General features: G+C 39.2%; 1 protein-coding gene across 1 annotated transcript in view; it reads left to right on the top strand.

The window, feature by feature from the left end:
• ATE1 (arginyltransferase 1) overlaps window positions 1–18,403 on the top strand; it is a gene marked incomplete at its 3' end in the record, with an annotated part of 83,872 nt that overhangs the window by 16,530 nt on the left and 48,939 nt on the right. The window contains exons 9-10 of the mRNA XM_082002170.1: window positions 7,666–7,698; window positions 15,406–15,587. Of these exons, the coding sequence (XP_081858296.1) occupies window positions 7,666–7,698; window positions 15,406–15,587 (215 nt within the window). The remainder of the gene's footprint in view (window positions 1–7,665; window positions 7,699–15,405; window positions 15,588–18,403) is intronic.

Below are 18,403 nucleotides of genomic sequence, written 5' to 3'. Positions count from 1 at the left end.
TCATGCACTGTTCTAGTGATACATGTACTCTTATCTTAAAAAGAGTTGGAAAAAATCAGAAGAATTAGGGGGAACCTCAACAGATTATTAAGTGGTAAAGTATAAAGAGCTTCTAAATGAAGACAGACAGTCATGGAAAATAGGTGTCTCGCTGCCTGTTGGTGTAGTTTACCCAAGGCTACTCTTGCATTTGCCAAGTCCCTGAACTGCTCGTTTTTGGAAGCTGTGAAAATGTGCAGGGGGAGAATTTGGTTTAGTGTTTGTCACATTCTATGCATTTCTTCTGGCCTTTTATGGAAGTACTGTATATGGACCTTTGTCTTGGGTCCAAGACAGTAGTTGCCATGTACTGTTCCCAATATGATAGAGCTATTATTCCCTGGCTCTTTTTTTTCTTCTAAAATAGTGGAGGACTATAATCATGTTTAATATGAGGATCTGTGTCTATAACATACAAAAAGCCACTAATGTAATCAATTGCAAGGGTTTATTTAACATGTCTACAAGTTACTTGTTTGGGGCTTTTTTCTGCTTGGGTGGTGGCTATATTTATTTTGTGAAATGGGTCAAGCTATAGTGAAAAAAATTGAAATTGTGAAAGCTTAAAAAAACTGAAAAAGGGAGACCTTTATAATGAGCAGAGACGACATAGTAGGCTGAGCACCCTTTCATTGAACAGGGGTTGTTTCCCTGTATTATCAGTGAAGGATGAGTTGTGGAACACAAATTACAAAGCTGACCAGCGGATCCAGAGTACCAAATTGTACTCAAATTCATACAAATCGTATGAATGGAGGTTTGTCCACTTTTTTTTTCCTCATTTGTCATAAAAAAATATAATTAATTGTAATATAGCTTTGTCATAGTAATTCATGCACAGAAAAATTGATAAATATGGTTTTGAAACATGGGGTTTGTTTCTTGTTTTTTTGGTTTTTGGGGTTTTTTTTTTAATGGAGTAATTTTTAATAGCATTTGGTCATATTTCTGGGAGACGATGTGTAGATTAATGTATGGAAGGATAATCTGAGAATAAGACAGAAGGGTGAACTTTTCATGTGTTTTGTATAATCCCAGGAGGCAGAAATACTTTGATAATTGAACCAGGTGCTGGTGCTAGACAGTGCTAGTGGAGGTAGCTTTTGCTACAGAGGTACTGCCATCTCTTATTCTGGTTCTACCTCAGGAAACAGACAAGGCTGTGAGAGTGACCAGGTAGTATTTTATGCTTTAACTTTGTAGAATTACAGTCCAAACATCTGAAAACAAGGTAGAAACACAATAGAAAGAAACAAGATAGAAACAGTAACGTAGGTCTGAGGGCATAGGCTGGCTCTTCAGATGAGAAATTGGATTTAGGGAAGCTTCGTAATAGATCTGGCTTGTCTTCCGCTTTGCTAAGAGCGATCCATATCTGCAAGCATTTTAACTCTTGCTCAACAGCAAAAATACCTGTGTTTCTCTAAGAAATTCAGGGAAGGCTCTGCAGAATACAAATCCCCTGGAAGATCCTATGATCCAACTCTACCCCAGCTTCAGCGTGATTAACAAAGTATGTGGAACTATATATGTAAATGTTTCAGAACATTTTGCCACTTGCATGTCTTCTGTGTTTTATATGAAGTGTCAGAATGTATTTCTTAGTATTTAAATTAGAAATACAGATGTGGAACTGTGTAGCTCTGGAGGCAAAGATTTTAAATTAAATTAATACAGTGAAAACATTTCTTTTTGGCCCTTTCATCCCAAGAAGAAAATTTTTTGATCCCAGTGATGTAATCAATGGGCAATTTGGATAGAACAGGGGATATCTTTAACAGTTCTTCTTAAGTAGTATCATATCACCAGAGGCATTATATTTCTGATCCAATATTGTCTTTTTTAAAAATGCTTCTTGAAGTAAATTGTAGAAGCTGTCAGCATCTTTTATAGGCACACACACATCCCCCCCCCCCCCCCCCTCTCTCTCTCTCTCTCTCTCTCTCTCTCTCTCTCTCTCTCTCTCTCTCTCTCTCTCTCTCTCTCTCTCTCTCTCTCTCTCTCTCTCTCTCTCTCTCTCTCAAAGCTCTCAGCTAGTTTAGGTCTTTAGCTGTATTCAGTTCTTGTGCTAAAAAAAAAAATCAGTGCTCATCATTCCAAACAGAGTTTTACATATAACATATTGCTATGTAAAAATTTGAAATTAAGCATTTTTATCTTCCTGCCTCTTCTCTAGTGAACTTAATGATTGATCTGGGTGACTTAAAACACTGATACAATACCCCTACTCCATTACCGTGATTTTTAGGCTTTAAGTCTTTTTACAGTAGTCTTTGTCTTTAAGAAACACAGCTGAAGTGTAACTGAAACAAGCTATGTGGCAGCTACACCAGTTAGAAAACATTTCCATAAAAGATCATAAAAATTCTACAGTAGTTTCCAGAAAGAGCAAGAGTGAACAGTTTATTGCTGTTCAGACCTTCTGAAGCAAATGTTTTATTGAACTTTTCGTAAGTGTTTTATAATGACAAACTTGTAGAAAAATAGTATGTGTCTCTGTTCCCTTGCAAAGCTAGCTGGACACTCTCTTTGCTTTGTGCTTAACTAAATATTTGTCTTGGAAGAAAAGAATTTCCCAACACACAAAAGATACACTGTTTGAAAAGGTGCAAAAAATTACTGAAATAGGTATAGTGGTTTTTTTTCCAGTTTTTTTTTTTTTTAAATTGCCTCCCAGAAATCCCCTTGAACTGATATAGAAAACTGAGTGAGTAGTCTGGGAAATACCAAGGAGCACATTCCGGTCAATTCGAAAGCTGGTATCAGCAGCCAGTTGCAAACTTTTAGGTCTCTCTAGCCTAATTTCCTCTTTCTTTTCCTTTTTTTTTTTTTTTCCTTTGAGTGAGAGAATGCTTGAAAAAAATCAATATCCTTTGTGGTTATTTTTAACGTTCTGTAGCTTGCCTCGGCAGCCATATGTTTTTATAATGCTCTTGAATTAGTTCTTTTAGCATTTGGGTTGATGGCGGTGCTAATCTGATGATTGGCTTTTCGTGGTCGGTGGCTGCTGGGGCAAAACGTCTCGCTGCAATGAGCTTGTTTTTCAGATCTCTGATAACGCAGACTTAAAGATGTAGAACGAGTACTTCTGTATCAGCCTGATTCCTTCTGCTTACTTGTGTGGCCCCTGTGACTGTAGTGCCGTGGATTCAGGGATTTTATTCTTGAAACGCCTATAAGACCCAAAGAATTTAGGCATCCAGACAATTAAGTAACTTGTCCACAGTCATACTGTTTCAGCTCAGATTCTTTTTGTGTCACAATTTACATTGTTCTTCCTGATTTTGACACTGAGTTTTCTATATAAATCCATCTAAAATTAAAAAAACTTTACTGTAAGACTGACAAATCTCCATTATTCTGAGAGTAAGTTTCTTCTGAGCAGACAAAGCCACAGTGACTTCTGTCACTCCATAAGGGAACTGAAATTGTAATTCTGTGTCCTGGTTGAATGGTAAACCACGACATTCTGAAATACATGTTCTGTCCCATCGGCGGTTATTTCTATTTCATTAGTCCGATTCTTGTACTGAAAACTACATTTGAGATGTGCATTTAAACTTTAAATCCCCCTTTTCCTTATGTAATAGGTTTTCAAGGCTCTTCCTTCACCTTCGGGTCTGTGGATATTTCTGCAACCATATTTTGGTAGCATTCCCATATTTCTGTAAGTAGCTGTTGAAAATGGGAAATAGAGCCAGCCCTGAAATAAGCCTTTGATTCCTCTGCTAACTTAGCTCTAGTATGTTGCCCGCTTCAATGGTAGCGGGGTAGCTTGGCACCATCTTTCCTTGTAAATGGATGTGAATAGAATATTAATGTGATGTCTTCACACTGAAGATCTCCGATAAGTTTACAGTTACTGATGATGACATTTCGTAACTGTTTTTTCCTGAGAAGGCTATGATGTCATTGTATGACATAAAATCACAAAATAGTTTGTGTTGGAAGGGACCTTTACAGGCCATCTAGTCCAACACTCCTGCCATGAGCAGGGACATCCCCAACTAGAGCAGGTGGCTCAGAGCCCCGTCCAACCTGACCTGGAATGTTTCCAGGGATGGGGCATCTACCACCCCTCTGGGAAACCTTGGCCAGGGTTTCACCACCCTTGCTGTGAAAAATTTCTTCCTTCTGTCTAGTCTAAAACTGCCCTCTTAGTTTAAAACCATTATCCTTTGGCCTGTTGCAACAGGCCCTGATAAACAGTCTGTCCTCATCTTTCTCCTCAGCCCCCTTCAAGCCCTGGCAGCTGCAGGAAGGTCTCCCCGGACCCTTCTCTGCTCCAGGCTGAGCCCCCCCAGCTCTCCCAGCCTGTCCCCCCAGCAGAGCTGTTCAGCCCTTGGAGCATTTCTGTGGCCTCCTCTGGCCCCACTCCAACAGATCCATGTCTCTCCTGTGCTGAGGGCTCCAGAGCTGGACGCAGGACTCCAGGTGGGGTTTCACCAGAGCAGAGGGGCCACGCGGCTTTGGGTGCAGCCCAGGACACGGTTGGCCTTCTGGGCTGTGAGTGCACATTGCCGGCTCATGTCCAGCTTTTCATCCCCCAGGAGCCCCAAGTCCTTCTTGACAGGGCTGCTCTCTATCCCTTCATAACCCTCGTTTCCACAAAGTTACTGAGCTACCTGTGGAACTCATTCTGGTTTGGCATCCAAAACATCTGTATATCTTCCCCCCACTTGTTAACGGAAGTAGATGTTAACAGTCTAGGTTTTTTTACAGCTTTTTAAAGCTGTGCATTTGCTTTTACTTGACCAGATATCTTTGGGTTGAACCAAACCTTCCTTTCCTTTATCTGCCTCTTTTCCCCCTTTGATGTAATTGTCAGTGATGTAATTCTCAGCGATGTGTTCCTCTCTTAGTTTTATTAATAACGTTTGCACTTCCTGTTGTTCTGTTGGTTCTTTTCAGCAATTGTAATTAGTTTGTGCCAAAGTAACACTGTTTTGGATTTTATTATATAGTATTTAAAAGACTAAGGTTTATGTAATTCAGTTTGAAATTAAAATTAGAAAAGCAGGACTTCGAAAGGAATTTTAAATGTGCTTGCGTGACTGATTTATTTTGCATACAACACTATCATGGTTTGTTGAATGATTTTTGGATTGTGTTCATAATCTTGCAGTATTAAAATAAGTTTGTTAATTTAGAAACGGAATCTTACATTTACTTCAGTTTAAGTAAATGTATAGACTGCATATTCCTAGGTTATGACAGAAGTGGTGTGAATTTGGGGGTGGGAAGGGAGAGTAAGGGTTGAGAAGATAACAGCAGAGGTCAGTAAATCTAAAATATTTATTAAATTCTTCAGCTCAATGTGCCAATTAAATTCTTCCTTTAAATAAAACAAACCTGCAACAAAAAAATGTTGGTTTTTGGGGTAACTGCTTTTGAATCGGCTTCTAGAGAAGATTCAGAGTCTTCTGAAGTTTTTTAGAACTTAAGAGAACTATCTAACCTGAGAATTGTAGCAAGTATCAAAAGGTGAAATAATATGTAACAAGACTTGCAGTGTTTTCCCCCCATAAGATTGTGATACAAATTCAAGTGAAGTTGAGGATTTTTTTTTTTTTTTAGCCAGCAGTATAGATAGTTGCAACAGTATATAGGCCCTAGGAAGCAGAAGTTTTGCTCAGGTACACTTAAAAACTACCCCCTCACCCCAAAGCCAAGGAATTGTACAGCAGCGCCTAGAGAATGGGTAAAACTATTTGAAAAGTGTCATTGGCTCAGTTTTCTCACCCATGGGGTTTAACTTGCAGTATAAAGCTAAAGTTACAGGTTAAGAACTATTGGGGGTCTTCTGACATGAAAATTAATAACACATGGTTTATTTTTTCTGAAGCCTACACATTCTAAAATCACTGGCTGTAAGGACTGATGTACTCGCAGTGTAGGAATTTGTGACTCTGTTTTTTTTATGGGAACAAAACTCAATAATTCAAAATTTCAATTACTTCTCTCTTTAAGTATTATCTGGTGGGGCTTTTTTTTCCCCTCTTGTTCTCTACCAAATCAATACCAATTCTAGAATTTAATTAAGGTATCACAGTCATTTGTTTTTTCCCCAAACTCTAAAGTGGTGGTCACTTGTCCTGAAATGGTTAATTATAGGAAGTACGCAATCCCTTGTTTTCTCTAGCAGCTTATAGAAATTCAGTGATCTTCCATAAAGTCTGTGTGCAAAGGTTTCCCATTCATCCATAGACCAGCTACTCCTGTGTGTTTGAGGGGGAAGAGCCCGAAATACAACTTCTGTGAAGTCTTGAGTCTTTTAGCATCAACAGCTGCACTTTCTTAGAGCCACAGTCTTAGAGAAGGTTAAGGTTGTGTTCACTGTGAGCTACAATGAGAATGGTCCAGTTAGTGTTTGCAGATCAATACATATCTTTACCAGAGGCTGTGTTTTTATTTCTGAAATCTGCTTTATAGCACCTTCTGAAGAAAAGAGGAAGTTTTAATTACTCAGGCTGTACATGGAACGCTGTCCTAAGTCAGCAATGTACAATATTGCCACTTGTTATTGTTGCCTGCTTTCCTCTCCTCCTCTTCTCTGGGAAAAATAGGATGACTGACAAGTAATCACCACTTTTTTTGTATTCCCCTTTAAATAGAATAATCTTCTTTAATTAATCTCAGAAATTCATAGAATTCTTGACAACAAAATCTTGACAACAAACAGCTTTTTGCAGGTGTTTATATATATGTTCTTTTTATCAAACTTTTAATGGAAAGTTCCTATTTACTATTACTGTGCAGTTTGTGAACTGCTGACTTACTAAATCATCCATCAGCTATTACAAGAGGAATAATTAAACTCTGTAACACATACTAGCTTTTTAACAAAGGAATGTTTGGGGGCTAAATACATACCAGAACTTAGTAACATGTTTAATGTGGAATCCACCAATAAAGAAATATTTGTATTACATAAGTAAGTGATGCTAAATAAATAACTGTTATATTTTATTACCCTTAGAATCTTGAACAAGCTCCAGATCATTAAAACCTTGCCTTTTTGATTGATTATCTGCAGCACATCGTTTTGTATTGAGTAAAGAATTGAGTTTTGAAAATGCTTGCACTTTCAGGAAGTTGATTTTTTTTTTTTCCCCTTCTTCCTCTTTCTTAGACTTAAAACAGTCTTGCTTATGATTTTGAATGTAAATAGACTTAATTTATAATAAGAGATACGAGGGCCCTAACCCTCTTGCTTTTAGTGATGGGGCAGGTACCGACGAAAAGGTGGGAAAAGACTCCCTGTTGCAGGCAGTCACAGGGAAGGGTAATGTGTAATTTGGAATTAAAGACACCAGGAACAGACCTGTATTACAAGGTGGTAATTCTTTCGCATCACACTTCTTAAATATCATCTTCTATTTTATAGAAAGGAAGTACTTTTTGGTTAATTATTAGACCTATTTGTACTTCTAAACAAAATAGAAAGTGGGAGATGGTTTATGGAAATTTGGTTTTAAATCTTAATTTCAAATATGTGTTTTTGAAAGAGCGTATTTGACTGTTAATGTATCCTGAAGTATTACTAATATTTTTCTTGCTTTTCTGCTTTGCATATTTGGACTGTCCTCTTGGGCACGTGTTTCTGATGCATCTACCTCGATGCAGTTCACTCGATTCCTCTGTGATTCTCCGCTGGAGGTATGTATTCATTCCAGATGCAAGTGTTGAAATGAATGTATTCTTTCATCTTCACTCACTGTAGACAGCAAACCATTAAGGTATGGATGGTATAGATGGGTGTCACAACATTTGTATCATCACCGACTGTTAAGTCTGAGGGTTTCTTTCCTGGGTGATAAGCTACCACTGAATTTCATATCACTGCATTAAGGAACAGTGGTAGAAAATGCTGTGTCTTTTCTGTTCTTCATTTATTTCTATGAAAGAAAAAAAATGTACTGTTAAATAACTTACTGAATTGGTATTTGACTACAGTCTGAGTTAAAAGCTTAGGAGAGATGCTGTTGCTTCATGTCAAGTAAGCAAACTGCTGTGGATTTCTTGCACTGTCTTGTTAGTCTTTAAGAGTTAAGTACCGCGTGACTGTAATGAAATTGTCAGGTTATAGTAATTATGTTAGTAATTTGATATGTCGCAGTTTGAATGAATCCATGTGTGGAGATTGTTGCTTTTCTCTGCTGAGTCCACTGGCCTTTACATTCCTGAAAGCTGAAGAGTAATAGAGCTCATTAGACTTTATAGGAAAAGGGCTTTTATCACCTCGTCAACTCAGGCAGCAGACTGCCATTATATTCTTAATTTTGTATGGGTATGTAGATGTTGATGCACACTTCCCTGCCAGGTTTATACCAGTATTGTTTCTTACAGACACTTTTTATTGACATTTTGAAGCTTGAATTAAATTTTGTGTGGCACCACTACAGATGTCTTCAATTAGATGAAGTTAAATAAAAGGGGTTGTATATCAGAGGCCAAGGGATTCTTGAAATTCTTTATTCTGAAACAGTTGCCACAAGCAAATCTAGTAGTATGCAGTCTGTTTATTCTTTTGAACAAAAATAATTTAAAATCGGATTTAAACCTTACAGGATTTCAATTTGTAATTTTTTGAGTTTTTAATATCGTTATTAGCTGCAAATAGTATGAACACCCAAACTCTTCCTGTCTTTTTGATTTCCTCATTTTATTATTCTGTTTAATTTCAGTTTTGGCTATGGGCTGTGGCACAAAAAATAAATAGTTTAAAAAATTATACAGTATATAGTAGCGGAAAACTGGGCAATTTTCTAGCAGTAAACAGGATAATGTAGAGAGAAGTGTTTGGGTTTTTTTGTTCATCCTTTCTTCTTAGAAGCTACATTTAAACCTTTGCCGTTTTACCACTTGACATGCGCAAATATTACCCTGTTTGGAGAGGTATGGGTGTAACGGGTCAGTATAGGAAAACGGCTTGCAAGAGCCTTAACCAAAAGCGCATGTGGCCTGGTGCTATGTTGCTGCCAAAGTGAGAGTGTTAATGGAGAAGGGCGCAGGGAGAAATTTGGGCTGCTTAGCGTGGCTCCTAGTTTTTGGTGCTCAGTGAGTTAGGGGGCTGTTCTGGGCCAGCGGCTGTATCGGCGTCACTAGTAGTAATGTCTGTGTTTGTCCTTCCCGAGTTGTTCCACGTCGTCCTGATACACTAGTTGGAGCAAGCCTCAGCACTCAGATGTGCCACGGCATTATGCAGTCGAATGATGATTTTTTTTGTTTGTTTTGTTTTGTTTTGAAATCGTTCTCTGATTGCTCTTTAGCCTTTTTCCATTTTGACTGATGCTAAGCATTAAATCAATGATTTCATAAAACTGCTCTCAAAAGCATCTTTTTGAGTGAATTGCTAATTTCTGCCCATTGTTTTAGGTGTGTATATAGCAATATTTTTCCCCCCTTGCATTTATGTTCCATGCATTTATGAACATTTCATGTTTCTTCTGCCTTTTTAATCACTCGGTATTATGGGATCTTTCTGTAGTTGTTTACGCTCAGTTCTTGCTTAGCCATGCTGAATACTTCTAAATTATCAGCTCAGTTTGCTGCAACTTTGTTCAGTCTTCAGTGATTCACATACCAGTATGGAGATCCAGCATGATGGAAAATGAGCTGCCTTCCATTATGTAAATGATCATTTATTCTCACTTTATTTGCTTTTATCTAGATTGAGGTGCTTTTGAATCCTAAAGAACTGAAAGGCATTTGTCAGTCTAGACTGTTGCTCTTTGAAAAGCACATCAGCTTCTGCTCCACTTTGTTTATTGATACACATTCATTTTTAGGAGATGTAATAAGAAGTGGTATGGTTACAGGTCTGTAATTCCCAGGATCACCTTCTGTAAAATGTCATATTTTAGACACATTCGATGCACTGCTCAGGACTAAATCAAAACTCATTTCATGTAGAGAACTTGGCAGATTGCTTTTTTTTTTTTTCCTTACAGTGGTGTAGACATCACCATGACATCTGCATGGTGATACTCAAAGTCTCTTGCTATTGAAGTCCCTTGTACCTTCACAGCTTTGCTAATCTTTTTAGCATTTTTAGCTTCCTGTCGCTGTCCTGATTAAGCAGTTGACAGTTTAACTAATACTATGCTTTTCCAATAAGGTACAGAAGTTAGCTCTACAGACAATGTCTGTAGACACTGCATCAGACATTTTGATGCAGTGAGTTGATTTACTTTGTTTTGATATGGAATCATAGAATTGTTCATGTTGGAAGGGGCCTCTTGAGATCACCTAGTCCAACCCCGCTGCTTGAGCAGCGTTGGCTAGAGCAGGTTGTCCAGGAGCATGGGTTTTGAGTATCTCCAAGGATGGAGACTCCCCAGGCTCTCTGGCCAGCCTGTGCCATTGGTTGACCACCTTGTCAGTTAAAGCCTGGTTCCTTCTGTTCAGATTGAATTTCATGTATTTCAACTTGCACACATTGATTCTTGTCCTGTCAATGGTAACTACTGAGAAGAGTCTATCTCCCTCATCTTCATTCCCTCCCATCAGGTGTTTGTACATACTGATAAAACATCTCCCCGCGTCGTCTGTTCTTGAGGCTGAAGTCACAGCTTTCTCAAGCTCTCCTTATACCTCAGATGCTCAAGCCCCTTAATCATCTTTATGGTCCCCTTGGACTTGCCCCAGTAAGTCCTTATTTAGCTTGTACTGGGGAGCCCAGCACTGGACCCAGTACTGCTGATGCAGCCTCACCAGTGCTGAGCAGAGAGGAAAGCTCACCTCCCTCGACCTGCAGGCAGCGTTCTGCCTGGTGCAGCCCGGGATGCTGTTGGCCTTTTTTGCTGTGAGGGTGCATTGATGGGTTTTTTAAATGAAAACATGCAGTGCTACCTCTCTGCTGACACAGCCTATATTTGTAGGCTGCTTTCACAGCATCTCCACTAATCCCTAATGAAAGGAGGACATAGTAGTGAAAAGGAAATATGTTGCTAACCAAGAGATAGAAATCTACCACATGGTAGGTTGTGTGTGTGCCTCTGGGAAAGGAACTGCTAGAATTAATCACTTCTCTTCTTTGGCAAATAATTTCCACTGGAGTGTAGAAGTCAAGGGTTTCCTGGCTCCCCCCCTTTCTGTAAGGGATAGCGTGGATTTCGTATCTTCCTCCTCCCACTATGCACAGCAGAGGGTAAAATGGAAAAGTTCAAGATAGGAAATGTCATGAAGCCTTCTAGAGAAGAATAATCATGCAGCTAGTATGGTCAGGACCCATTTTTGGCAGGTGAGTATGCAGTGCCTTCTGCAGTTGCACACTGGTCTGGCATGCGAGTTAACAAGTGCAATTTCCGTAATAATAATAACAATAATGATAACGTAGAAAAACATCTCTTAAAAGTAAAGACCAATGTTCTTTGAAGAAAATGGAGTGCTCTCGCCATCACTGAAGTTCAATTATAAGCAGTTATTCCATTGAGGTGTACTAATTGGCACAATATGTAATACCAGTTACTGTTAAATATTTAAATTTTAATGATGTGTTATAAAATGTGAACAATCAAATGTGTTCGTGGAATCATTAGCAGAATATGAAGACAGGTAGAATTAACATGATGGAATATATTGTGTTTTTTCCTCATTATAGTTTCACTGTTGGAGGGAAAATTATGTTTTAATTTTTGTCCTGGATTTAGTTCTTATCTTTTTGATTGTTTCAATATCATCAGATTATAATTAACAATTTATACGCAATCTTCAATACAATGAATTATTATAAGTAAGTTGGTCCCTCTAGACTGGTTCCAGGGCTAATGTAAGGTAAGGTAAGCCCTCTCTGGTGGGGCTTGCTCACGTGATGTCACCGTTATATTTTACATCACCTTTGACAAACACGGTCCCAGATGGGCATGGCAGTAGTGTAAAATGGTATAACCTGCTTCAGGAAAATGTTTCATATTCTAGACCTTTGTCATGTCAAATTGCCTAGATGGTGCATGAGAAATCAAGTTAAAGGAGCCAAGTATTCATTGGGAAATTGGAGAAAACATAATACTTACAATGTAATCCTTTGTAATACTAGTATGACAACTTTTCAAGGAGGAGGAAAATGTTACTCTCTTAAAAAATGTTATTTGCTTAATGTAATGGAGATCCCTGAACATTTTGCCTGAAATCAGTGCTGTGCTTATTATGTTTGTTACAGAACATAGCTTTTATGCTCATGACATTTCATGGTAATTGCATTAGAGAAATAACTGTTGTTTGTACTTTACTAGAAGTTCTTAACTGATGGTGGTACTTAGTTTCCAGAGGTCTGGTGACCTAAGATGCCATTTGGAGGTTTGGGGTCACACACAGACACAGCATTCGTTTAACTTCAGAAGAATTTGCTTTGAGTGAAAATGTTTTCCATGTTGGCTTAGGCTACCTTTTTTAACATTCATTGAATCCTATGAACTGGGCATGAGCTGTCAATGTGCACCATGTTCTGGGCTGCACCCAAAGCTGCGTGGCCAGCAGGGCCAGGGAGGGGATTTTGCCCCTCTGCTCTGCTCTGATGAGACCCCACCTGGAATCCTGCGTCCAGCTCTGGAGCCCTCAGCACAGGAAAGACATGGACCTGTTGGAGAGGGTCCAGAGGAGGCCACAGAAGTGCTCCGAGGGCTGGAACAGCTCTGCTGGGAGGACAGGCTGGGAGAGCTGGCGGGGCTCAGCCTGGAGCAGAGAAGGTTCTGGGGAGACCTTCTTGCAGCCTGCCAGGGCTTAAAGGGGGCTTACAAGAAAGATGGGGACAGACTTTTTAGCAGGGCCTGTTGCAACAGGACAAGGGGTAATGGTTTTAAACTAAAAGAGGGCAGATTTAGACTATCTAGTCTAAAACTATCTAGAAGGAAGAAATTTTTGACACGGCAGGTGGTGAAACCCTGGCCCAGGTTTCCCAGAGAGGTGGTAGATGCCCCATCCCTGGAAACATTCCAGGTCAGGTTGGATGGGGCTCTGAGCCACCTGCTCTAGTTGGGGATGTCCCTGCTCATTGCAGGGGGGTTGGACTAGATGGCCTGTAAAGGTCCCTTCCAACACAAACTATTCTGTGATTCTATATGATGAGTTCTTGATAAAGAAAGGAAATCTGTTTTGACTGAAACTTAAGCAAGTCTGTGTTATATTACCAATCACATTTCCCCTTAGCATGCAGGAGATGTTTCATTTTTTTACTGTCACCAACTGCACCTTGGTAGCTGAGAGTAGAACTTAACCTGTGCTGAGAAATCCTTACAGAAAATCTCTTCTTGACTGTGTCCCAGCTTAAAAGTTTTACTACTGAGCATGTGATTTCATTTGGCTCTACTGAAAAGTTGAGGATATTGTATGAAACCATAACTGTTGAATAAGTAGGATTTACCTAAATGAGAAGAAAGCCAGTTTAATATGCTAGTATCCAAGTCTAATATCCTCATATCTGCAGATTGAGCTCTCAAATGTTTGATCATTTTACTTTTACAGTATCTGTAGCTCTGTATCTAGTTTTATGTGTTATAACTGTATAAAAATTCAAACATTTTATTATATGACCTTTATTTTGGGACTTTTTGGTTGGGTAAGTCAGCTGAAATGATTTTTGTTCACGTGATTGATTTCTTTTGACACATGTGGTACCAATTAGAGTAACTTCTACTGCCCATCATCTCTTCAGTCTGCGCTACTGTATCAAAATACTTGATTAAACCCACCTTCTGTTGTTGTAATGCAAACCAGTTGGTAATAGTAGGCAATATTGTCAGATTTATTGAGTGAGAAGGAGCTTTCTGAAGACCTGGCATTGCAGCGAAAAACATGACTAGATGGATAATTAAGTTGAACACAGTGGAATTCAGGATTAAAGTAAACTTGATGTGGGAGAAAATGGCATGCCAAACTTGGTTGTGTAATACAGTTTAAATTAGGAGATCGTTTTCTTCTTAATTTGAAGCATCAGCTTCTGGCTCTAGGTGCTTTACCCTGTCCGGAGATATACTTCACCGCACATCCAAAACCGCAGCACACAAGAATAGCAAGTTCTTAGTGTTTTTGCAGAAGATACTCTGATGTGGGTTGACAGAGAAGAAGCTCCACAGATTCTGTTGAAACAGAGTTTCAAGTTCTTGGATAAAAGGTGTTTCATTGGTCATAAAGAGTAAATCTCACATAAAGAGTAAGCTGTTTTGTTGTTTTTATAAATGCTCTTCTCAAGCAACTTTAATTGCTACTTGTCGTGGTTTAACCCCAGCCAGTAACTAAACCCCACGCAGCCGCTCGCTCATTCCCCCACGGTGGGAGGGGGAAGAGAATCGGAAGAGTAAAAGTGAGGAAACTCACGGGTTGAGATAAAGACAGTTTAACAGGTAAAGCAAAAGCCGCGCACGCAAGCAGAGCGAAACGAGGAATCCATTCCCCGCTCCCCACGGCCAGATAGCCCCATGCTCAGCCATCCCCAGGACAGCAGGGCTCCATCACGCGTAATGGTTTCTTGGGAAGACAGACGCCATCACTCCCAACGTCCCTCCGCCCCTTCCTTCTTCTTCATCCCAGCTTTATATACCGCGCATGACGCCGTACGGTATGGAATATCCCTGTGGCCAGCCTGGGTCAGCTGTCCCGGCCGTGCCCCCTCCCAGCTCCCCGCGCACCCCCAGCCTGCTCGCTGCAGCCCAGCATGAGGAGCTGGACTGTCCTTGGCTGCTCAGCAACAACCCAAAACATCAGCGCGTTATCAGCGATTTCTCATCCCAAATCCCAAACACAGCCTCACGCCAGCTTCTGTGAGGAAAATTAACTTTATCCTGGCTGAAATCAGGACACCACTCTGAGAAACTGAATTTCTGTGGCCAAAGTGCTTCCAGTGCTTAGGGGCACAGGGGAGAGAAACAGTACTATCATTGCCTTGACACAAGGTGTTGGAGCAAGTAGCCATCGAGCCAGCTTTGGGAAGTGCCAGCGTAGTGAAACACCTGTGTTTCACCTCTCTGCCTTTACGCTTCGTCCCTTGTTGAAGAGTAAGCAGGTCAAATTAAAGAGTATTTGCAGAATTTTTTTTGCAAGTAGTAAAGCATTAATAACTTGATGAATCACTTTTTTTTATCATGCCAGTACTATAAATGCTAGATGGCAGAGCTATTTGCAGATCCATGTTTGGGGTGCGTGATGTGTAGAGTTTACTGATCATGGGTACAGCAAAGGTCACAAACGATACGGTGAACTAACATGGTTTTCCCTGCTTCTCAAATTCCCTTTTTCCTTTTCCTAAAGACACATAGCAGGAATAATTTCTCGCAGTATTTACTTTTGTGTTAAAATTCTTTCTAAAATTGTGTTTATACTGAAAGTCTATCTATTGGAGAACTATATCCCTCTTTTGTTTTTGCTTAGGCAGAGAATGCACCAAATGGACCAGAATGTGGCTATGGTTCTTTCCACCAGCAGTACTGGCTGGATGGGAAGATAATTGCTGTCGGTGTAATTGATATCCTGCCCTACTGCGTGTCCTCCGTCTATCTGTACTATGATCCAGACTATTCCTTCTTATCTTTGGGAGTCTACTCTGCGTTACGGTAAGAGGACATTTTTGTTATCTGCTTAGACGTAATAGTAAGAATTGATACTTGTTCCTAAACTCGAGCTTTTATTTCCAGTCTAAACATATACTGGTAACACTATCTTTAGCAAAGTATTTGGGGGGGGGGTTTAATTTTTTAAAGTTCTCTACAGTTGGTTGCATTCTAAATAAATTTTAAAATGTCATCCTTGAATAGGGATGTATCTCTCTAGTTAGCTGAATACTTTTAAAGACTAAAAAAACCACTCAGAAATGAAATATCTGGTTTTTATGGCCCCTGAAAATAATTTAGTATTGCTTGGTTTCAACAGGAAAAGCCCCTTTTTTGTTTGAGTAGAAATAACTTTTCCTTTGACCTTTTCTTAGCCCAATCACCAAATGAAATTAATCACTTTTATCGTTTCATGCACATTGAGGTCATAAATAATAGAGTACCTAAACACTGTTGTCTTCTGAATTAGTAGTCTCCTGCTGTACTAGCACTAAGTATATTTTTCAGGTATGTTAATCTCATTATCTTTGTCTTTAGAAAGCCTGATGGAGAGGGTAATCCTATGAATTTTAAAGCCTTAAATTAACTATCAGTCTAGTCTTACAAAACAGCAGGAATAGTGAGTAATGCTTTTCACTGCAAATAAGACTTGTATGCTAAATTGCAAGTTACTGGTTTTCTTCCATAAGCAATTTTATGATTCCATTACTATTATATGGAAAAAAAACCCAAAATGAGTGGAGATATTTGTGCATCAATTTTTTTTCTTAACTTTTTTTGCTTCTCTGTTAACATGAAGTAAGCTGGTGTGTTCCCAGGGAGGTTCTCATGAAGCAACTGGGTTTGAACATTGTGCCAAGACTTGTTGATTTTCAAGTTTCCCTAGGTCTTAGAAGTTCTAGCAAAAGTCTTTTACCTGTTAAGATTTACACTACACTCATGTGCAAAAGAAGTGCTAAAATTGTGAGATCCTGCTTTCTTCTTTCTCTGAGGCATCCTGTTGAGAGGCATCTTTTCTATAGGTCAACCTTCTTAGCTCTTGTGTGGTGTTACCCGCCGGGATGGGTAAATATGACATGACTTTTGAAATACGTAAAGCACAAACACTACTTTTAGGAAACCTCTTCTTATCACAACTACCTCATATACTTTTGTGATAACTAATAAACTGTGTGAAATTTAATCTCTCAGAAGTCTAATAACTCATAATTTGTTTAGATTTTGATTAGGATCTTTTTATTTCCTAAGAATCCTTTTTTAATTCTCCTTTTGGGTGTATTCTTCTCTTTGTAGTGGTGAATTTTGTGAGTTCTGAATAATCATGAGTTGTTCAAACGCAAATGTCGACGTGTTTTTCCCACAAAGTCACTGTTAAGTTGCTGACATCAGTCTAATGGTTTATTGCTGCTGAAATGAGGTGCTGCAATCACTCCTCTCCATCTCTGCTATATGCTGGGCTTCCAGCAACCATATATTTAGCCAGTTTCATTTACTCAGCAGAAGACTGTTTGCTTTAGCAACCTGGTCAGTGAGCTGGGTTGGCTCAGTGAAGAACCTGTTAACAGCAGAGCTGGTGCAAGAGCTATGACAGAGCCACAACGCGCAGCTGCGACTGGCTAGGGAGTGAGGGAGCAGGACCTTCTCCCACCCTCTGGTAAGCTCTTAGATCAGTTAAGTCCTAAAGTGCAATTTCTCCAAGTATGTCACCTTTAATAATAGATGATAACATTGGCTTCCTGGTGGCTCTCCCCACCTTGTTCTAGAATGGTTCTTTTTGAAGGAGAAACTGTAGAATCATAGAGGAGTTTAGGTCAGAAGGGACCTCTGGATGTCATCTGGTTCAGTTCCGGCGCAAATCAGGGCTAACTTCAAAGTCGTCGTGAGCGTTAATGTCGCTGTTGCTGTGGCATCTCCAGTGGTCTATGTCTAAAAGTGTCTGAACTGTCATTTTTCGGAGGCATTCAGTGGCACTGGCCATTTTATAAAATTAATCAGAATTAATAAATGTACAAAAAATGTTGGAACTCCTATGATTTAAATTGATCTTTTTTTCTGTCTATATAAGTGGTCTAGATTTTTACAAGTATTTTATTACATGTGCCTGATCCTTGAAATTAGACCTTTTATTTTTTTTCCATGCAAGGTGAGCATATAGTGTAAAACACTAAGTCCTCCTAAGAGTTATTTTTTAGTATGTGTACATATCACATTACTTTATGTAATAATAGACTGACATAATCCACGCTTATGAATTCTTGAAATGATTTTAAATTTTCTACATAATAAATTTAAAACTTTGTTGGCACAACATGCGTGCGTGGCTCAACTAGTGAAAAAGCAGCTTATAAATTCTGCAGCATTTAAGGCAATAAAAATGAGTTCCCAACAGTCTTTGAGGGAGCCAACCTTGTTCTTCTTTCAAAAAGGGAAAAAACCCCCTTTTTTTTTAAGGGAGGATTTAGGAAGTTGCAAAGGAATCTGATACCTTCAAAGCTGTTGCCAATTTTACTCTGAGGAGGTTAAACTGCAATGCAGTGCTGTCACTTCCACTTCATGCTACTTTGAGAATTTTTGCTGCTGAGTCGTAGAAAGGATGGGATTTGAAGATGATTGGAAATGTGTAGGCATATAAGGAAAGAATAAGGGGAGAAGCAGCTACTTGTGAAATACCAGTCTTACCAAGGGGAAAAAAATCAAGAAATATTGAGTGATTCTTATGCTTATTTGCAGGAAAAAGTTAAACCTTCCCCCTACTACCTAAAATCACGAATAGTAGACAAGCATAGTATTCATAATCTATTTTGTAAGCGGGCAGGTAC

Source organism: Phaethon aethereus, assembly GCF_964289735.1.
Source record: "Phaethon aethereus genome assembly, chromosome: 7".
Taxonomy (NCBI): Eukaryota; Metazoa; Chordata; class Aves; order Phaethontiformes; family Phaethontidae; genus Phaethon; species Phaethon aethereus.
This window is presented reverse-complemented; position numbering and strand designations above follow the sequence as displayed.